This window comes from Myotis nattereri (genome assembly GCF_964212035.1).
Source record: "Myotis nattereri genome assembly, chromosome: 13".
NCBI lineage: Eukaryota > Metazoa > Chordata > Mammalia > Chiroptera > Vespertilionidae > Myotis > Myotis nattereri.
In genome coordinates this window covers 42,874,994-42,882,416 of record NC_138088.1, presented here as the reverse complement: position 1 = coordinate 42,882,416, position 7,423 = coordinate 42,874,994, and the positions used below count along the sequence as shown (strand labels likewise).

The 7,423-nt window shown below is 42.7% G+C and overlaps 1 protein-coding gene across 1 annotated transcript in view; it reads left to right on the top strand.

Moving 5' to 3' along the window:
* The first annotated feature begins 476 nt into the window (after positions 1-476).
* Positions 477-7,423, top strand: part of SEC31B (SEC31 homolog B, COPII coat complex component) — a 28,882-nt gene continuing 21,935 nt past the window's right edge. The window contains exons 1-2 of the mRNA XM_081105237.1: positions 477-573; positions 911-1,034. Coding sequence (XP_080961363.1) covers positions 495-573; positions 911-1,034 — 203 coding nt within the window. The 5' untranslated portion in view covers positions 477-494. The remainder of the gene's footprint in view (positions 574-910; positions 1,035-7,423) is intronic.

Below are 7,423 nucleotides of genomic sequence, written 5' to 3'. Positions count from 1 at the left end.
ATTTTGGGGGGATAAGATGTGAATAGAGAATTCCATTTTAGACAGACTAACTTGGTCTGCTATATCCAAGTGGAAATATTTGATTAGCCGTTGTATGTAAAAACTTGGAGCTCAAAGGAGAGATTTGTATTGGTCATATAAATTTTGGAGTCATCAACATATGGATGATATTTAAAACCAAGGAAAATGATAAAGTCATTGAGAGATTATCTGGTTTGATGGTTATCATCACCATGGGGCCTGTGACAACCATGCTTTTTGGATTTAAAGCATTAGATTTTAGTAATCAGTTAATTGAACTGTCCTTACAGACGTGCAAATGGTCATGTGTTTGTCACTCTGTGTTGCCCTGAGATGCCCCATCCCGTGATGTTGAGAGTGAAACAAGATCTTGTGTCCACAGGTGCTCCCTGGATCAGGCCCGTAAGCTTGCTGGTTTCTATTTTCAGTGAGCTGAGGGCCATGTCAGATTTCTGCCACCTACCGGTCAGACCATGAAGCTGAAGGAAATTGAGAGACCAGCTGTCCAAGCGTGGAGCCCAGCCAGCCAGTATCCTGTGTATCTGGCCACAGGTATGGTGATACTGTGGACTAGGAGCCAGGGGAGGTACACAGGTCCAGGGAAGCTTAATATGCAGAATTCTTTATTGAACATCAGAGAAAGCTTTAGAGTCATGGGGTTGGCTCACAGCAAAGCAAGGAGATATTAGCTGTTTTTGGTACCTGGGGGTAGCCTTGGACTATGGCTCAAGGCTAGGCACCTCATTTTTTTTGCAGTTACCATTTGAAAAAGGGTATACTCAGTCTTTTCTTGTTTCTCCTCCTCTCCACTCCCTATGTAAATATACCCCAAATCCATGCATATTTTGTTGCTCATACGTTGCCTCTTCCTAACTTTTCTCATGCCTAGGAACATCTGCCCAGCAGCTAGATGCCTCCTTTAGCACAAATGGCACATTGGAAATCTTTGAGGTTGATTTCAGGGACCTTTCTCTGGACTTGAAATGCAAGGGAGTCCTTTCTGCCTCAAGCAGGTACTATGTCTGAAGTGCTGGTGGGTACGCAGGGTAGACCCTGATGGGGGATCCTGGGAGTAGTGTGTGCTTCTCAGGGCTCATGAGGAGACCAGTGAGGGAAGAAGGATCCTCACTAAGTTGGAGAGAAGTTAACTCTGGGTTTATGTTGCAAAACTATTTAAAAAGCACCCACTCCTTTCTGGTCAGCAGCAGCAGCAGGAGTGTTAGGCAGAATCATGTGTTAGAGATGCCACCCACAGGCCTGGACCTATGAGTACCTGATCTCTCTCTGAGTCCAAAGATGTTGACTTCTTCCTCCCTTGGCTCTTGTGAAGGTAAATACCTTACACAATATCCCCCTCTTCTGCCAAAGGGAGGAGAACGAATGATCCTCTCCTCACTGCTGTCAGGGACCGACTGGGACTCATGACTCTGGCAGGCTTACAGGGCTGGCATTCACTTACTAGCATTCGGTGAGCACATGTATACATGCCAGGCACTATGCTAGGGGCTCTGTATATCTTACTCATCCCTCGAAATGAGCCTAAGCAATAAATAACATTATTCCCATTTCACACAGGAGGGAACCAAAACTCTGAGAAGCTAGGACTTAAGCCTCCACCTGTTTAATTCCAAAGCCTACCTTCTTTCCATTATTCCATTGCTCTTTTATAGGTTTGGAAAGATGAGGCTTCCAGTATGAAGCAATGGTCTCCACATTTTTATGCCATTGGAAAAATGTGAATTACTATATTCAAGTCATTCAATATAAAATTATATATTCAGCCCTAACCAGTTTGGCTCAGTGGATAGAGTGTCAGCCTGCAGACTGAAAGGTCCCAGGTTCGATTCCAGTCAAGGGCATGTACCTTGGTTGCAGGCACATCCCCAGTGGGGAGTGTGCAGGAGGCAGCTGAATCGATGTCTCTCTCTCATCGATGTTTCTAATTCTCTATCTCTCTCCCTTCCTCTCTGTAAAAATCAATAAAATATATTAAAAAAATAAAATTATATATATTCAATGTAAATAATGTACATTTATTATTGTACTATTACTAAAGTGTAATTTTTAAAAGTGTAATTTATATCATTTCTTAGATTAAAAATATGAATCTTTTTCTTACAGCCCAGAGAATTATCTTGCCCATCCATCCCAGTTTAGAATACAGTGTTCCATCCTCTTGTGAATTTTTGGGTCCATCCGAGAGATTAGTTAAGATGTTTAGAAAGAGGTATCCTCTTCTTTATTTTCATGGTTTAATCTATAATGAGGATTAGGTATTGTCTCCTTTTTCTTGAACCCCTGTATAATTTTATGAGAGTATCTGTATTTTGCAGTTTTTCATATATCTTTGTATTGCTAGTATTGGTGCCTTTAGAAGAGCAGGCACTGGAGGGTTTACCAATCATGATGAGAAATCCTTAGCCTCTAAACAAGCATTTCAGAAAGGGCCCCTGACAGGGGTGAGCTAATTCAATAATGTATCAATTCCTGGAGGTAAGAAAGGGGGCAGTGGGCAAGGGATCTTATTCTTGACGGGCCAAGCAGCAGCTTCAGCACAGTCGTGGTTCCTTAAGCTTAGAGTTCCTAAAAAAGGGGCAATATCATTGCTTAGGAAACCTTGAAATTGAATCCTAAGATCCATGTGGGCAGAGATTTTTGTCAGTTTTATTCACTGCTGTATCTCTAGCACCTAGAACAATGCTTGGCATGAGGTGCTTAATAAATATTTATTGAATGCATGAGCGAAGTAAGAAATTCCTGGGTTATCAAACTGAGCATTCTATCTATCACTTCAGTTAGTTATATTAGTCTTCACTTAGTCTAAGAGCTTTTCAAGGGTGATGGTCTTGCGCAAGTGAACTGAAGTGAAAATGTTTTGCAGCCAACTAGGTTGAAGGGACCCTTTTTGAAATGTTGGTACTGAACGTGGGCAACATGAACTTTACCTCATGTCCTGCTCCACCCTGCAGGGATTTGTGGGCTATAACCAACATAAATAGTACAGTTAATTGCACCATAATTGTTTCCAAAGATTGGTTCTCATTCCCAAAGTCCTAAGGGATTACCTTTGACACAGTCCTGTTAAGGTCCTTTCGAAGAAGTCATCTGAGATAGCATAAGCTTAAGACACCCACTTCTTTCTGTTCCAGCCTGGGTTAGGTCACTTACTCAAAAGTCAGTATCACAAACTATTGACCAAAATGATCAGGGTAGATAGAGGGCTACCCATCTACCCCTGTTTTCTCTGCTGTAAATCTTTATGCTTTAAGCTTTACTCTTTCTTTTCTTTAGCGTCATCTTCTGCATGGTTTAGTGCAGCAGTCGCCAACCTTTCGGACCTCACGGACCACAGTGGTCCGCGGACCACCGGATGGTGACCGCTGGTTTAGTGCAAAGCACAGTTGTCTTGGGTTGCAGCCGTAATGAGAGCTGTGTGCCTTTGGGCAAATAGAGCTCTGTCAGTGGTCTCAGGTTTCCTCACCTATGTATAAAGAAGAGGCTTTACAAGATGACTTCTCAGAACCTGCTGAGCTCAAAATTCAGGTCTTGTGTTCTTTTTTTTGGCTTAGTCTCCTTCCTCCCTCCCACCTTTCTAAAAACTCCTCCTTATGTCTCTTCATTATTAACTAAACATACGCTTTTTAAAATCTTCTCCTTTCCTTTGCCTGCCCTGTTCACCAGACCCATGCCTCAACCACATTTGAATCCTGAAAATCCCCTTCTCCTCAATCCATGATGCATCAGAGAAATATCCATTTAGAAATATCTGACTGAAGAGAAGCGTTCTGAAATACTGGTATGGATGTAGATTCGTGACCACCTCAAGCGATAAATAGACTGATAAATGTCACCGAATGCAATCAGAATCAATATGGATTAGCATGTGCACTGAAGCAAGTGATGTTTGACTGGTTAGATGAATCTCACTCAAGAGAAAAGGTTTCTCGGAGAATAATACATTGTTTATGTATTGATTTTTGAACTGAGGACATAGCTGCCGTGGTTGAATGATGTCAGAGGCCAGTGTGTGATCTGCTCTCCCCCTCTGCCTTCTCTGAGGTTCTAGATCTCTTGAGAGGCCTCCATAATCTCTGTATGACCCAACCTCTTCACGTGGAGAAAGCAGGTGATGTATCTGCCAGGACTTCCACTTTGGTTCTATCTTCTCTGGGAGCATTTTGATCTCTCTTTGGGTGCCTGTGTCAGAGACAACACCAAGCAGAAAAAAGATCACTTTGTATACTTCTCTTAGTTTTCCAGTTTCTAAGACTTGCCTTCTCTCTAAAAGATGCTGAGATCACAGCATAGAGAGAGCATGTGCTTTGCTGTTGGACATACCTGGGTTCAAATCCCAGTTTTGCCATCTACTGTCCTCTTGGACATGTTATTTAACTTCTCTGGCCCTGTTTTCTCTGCTGTAAATCTAGGGTATATAGTAGGCACATAATAGGCTGGCACATACAGAGCATTCAGAAAAGTAGTTCTTTTCTCAGACAGCCATTGCTCCACTCCCCCGTCTTCATCTCTAGCGTGGAGCACGGCCTTCAACACTCAGTGTGACTTTTTAAGGAAACTTGGAGTTCCTCAGCTATTTTGGACTGGATGTGGACAAGCTCATTTTCACTTTAGTTCACCTGCACAAGGCTGATATTTTTCAAAAAGGAACCTTTCTAAGCAAATAAAAGCAAACTCCAAAACAAAAACAAGTACATAAATCATAGCAAGAATTTATACAGCACATATTCCTAATCACTAAAGCTTGGCCTCAGAGGAGCTTAACTGGTGTGATGTTCTGCTTTCACACACTTGAGTTTATCCTCTTCAGCCCTGTGTTTTGCTTTTCACTAGAAGCATAGCAGTGAGCTGGTTGTTAGGGCTGGTTCTATCTTTATGAAATTCAATGTCTTCCCTGATTGTTCTAGGCTGGTGTGCAGTCTGATGCACCTAGTACGGTCGTTCTCACCCTCAACCTGGCTGCTGGTTAGAATTACCTGGAGGGTCTTGCTGAAAATGTAGGTTCTAAAGTCCTGTCTCTGAAAATTCTGCTTCACAAGGTCTGAGTAAGAGTCAAAGAACCTGTGTTTAGGTGCCACCTATCATTCTGTCATGTCCTAATGTCTCTAGTGTTGCCATCATTATCCTGGGAACCTCTTTAGCAGAGAATTACATTTCTATTCTTATGTTTTCCTACCTTCCCATACAAACTTTTCTTCCTAAACCTTCCCCTTAAATGGCTTAGTCTCTATTTTCAGGCCAAGGCCACTATTTTTATTTTTACCTTTTTTTTTTTAAGTATGCTAACATAGACAAGTTGCAGACTAATACAATAAACACTTGTGTACCTTCACTTAGTTCATTGCTTGTTAACATTTTGTCACATTTGCTCACATGCTCGCATGTGCTCTCTTTCTCTACACACACCCACAGCTGTCTCTGGTCCTCTGTCCATTTGCAGAGCAGAGCTGATCGACGCTCCTTGAGCCTACTGAACGATCAATCCCTGTCCTTGCTTGAATCATCCCAGGTGTTCTCTATCACGTCCTATTCAGGCTCCAGCTTCGCCCTCACTCATTCAGTGGCTAACAAAATAGAATGTGCCGTCTACATGCTTACAGAAAGAAAATCATTTTGTCTGCATTGCAGCCACTGTAGAGGAACTGGGTCCTCTTCTCAAACCCTTTGGTGACCCCCCAACCTTGAGGTCTCTGGTACCTTCTACTCTGGTCTGTATGTCATGTGCTCTGACCATAGTGAGGTCACTGCACCTCTTCTACCATCCCCAGGTGAGGTTTTCACTACCATACCCCTCTCTGGTTCCTGTGTGACCTGTTATGGGCTTCTCTAGTCACTCTGTTGACTTTCCCACTACTACACTGACCTCTAGCCCCAGGATGCCTCTAGCCCCAGTATACTAGTAAAGCACATTCTTCTGCCCTATTAAGATCAGACAACCTTAGAAACCTTATCAGCCTTTCTGACAATAACTTTAGACCACCATTTGTGTCACCTCTGATGTTGTTTTTTTTTGTTTTTCAATCTATTGGGGTGACATATTAATAATATATCATCTGTATATTGCATTGTGTGCTCACCACCCACAGTCTAGTCTCCTGTCACCATATAATTTGATCCTTTACCCTCTTTATCTTCTCCCCATTCCCTTCCCCTCTGGTAACCACACTACTGTTATCATAGCTCTGCTGTTTTGCTAACCTAGTCTGAACTGGTGCTCAGCTCTTGACTTCTGATAGGTTGGCTCTGCTCTTATGACTGGCCAAACTGGTTCCTGACTGGTCACCCCACTCACTTTCTTTGCTGACTGTTCCTAAGGTGAGGGATCTTAGGACACCATTCAGTGTGAAATCTGATTTCTCGGAAGGGCTGTGGAAATATCCTTGGCTAGCAGCTGGGAAATGGACGTACCACTTAGGAAGCTTTGAAAGGTTTCACGTTCCTTCTTTAGGGGCTTTGCAGAAGACCTACACCTGTCTGCAGAGGGCCCAGGGTCCATCCTTTTTTTTTTTTTTTTGGTAAGACACTGGCAGTATCTTGTTAGAAGCATCCTCAGGAAACCAGAAAAGTGTTTCCCATAAGATATGTTTATTCTTCATGCTTCTGTGTCTCTAGGGCTGGGCCATGGCAGCCACACAATGCTTCAGTGAGCTAGCCACACGGGGAAGGCATGAAGTCCTTCGTTTTTTTCTCACATCCAGTTTGAGAGGGAAGAGGGGACATCAATTCTTAGTCTAGGGAATCTGCTTCTAGTTAGGGGCAGAAAAGTTTGGTCTTCCTCTAAACAGGCATTATAGATCTCAGGCATTAAAATAAAATGGGCTTGACTTTGAACCTCGATTCTGCTACTTCCTAGCTGTAAAATGGGCATAAAATTACTAGCTGTACATGCATAAGTTTCATAACTCCTCTGGCCTCAGTTTCCTCAACTGAAAGTAGAATCAATAATAACACCTTATGGCAGTGGTTCTCAACCTTGGCTGCACATTAGAATCACCTGGGAATCTTTTTAAAATCCTGATTTCTGGGCCTCATCCTCCAGAAATTCTGTTTCTTTGTTACTAATGTTGTGGCCCCACCCCATAACAAAGAAACAGAATTTCAGGAGGATGAGGCCCAGAAATCAGGCTTTTAAAAATAGCCGAAACCGGTTTGGCTCAGTGGATAGAGCATCGGCCTGCGGACTGAAAGGTCCCCGGTTTGATTCCGGTCAAGGGCATGTACCTACCTGGGTTGCGGGCACGTCCCCATTAGGAGATGTGCAGGAGGCAGCTGATTGATATTTCTAACTCTCTATCTCTCTCCCTTCCTCTCTGTAAAAAATCAATAAAATATTTAAAAAAATAAAATAAAAATATTCCCAGGTGATTCTAATGTCCATCCAAGGTTG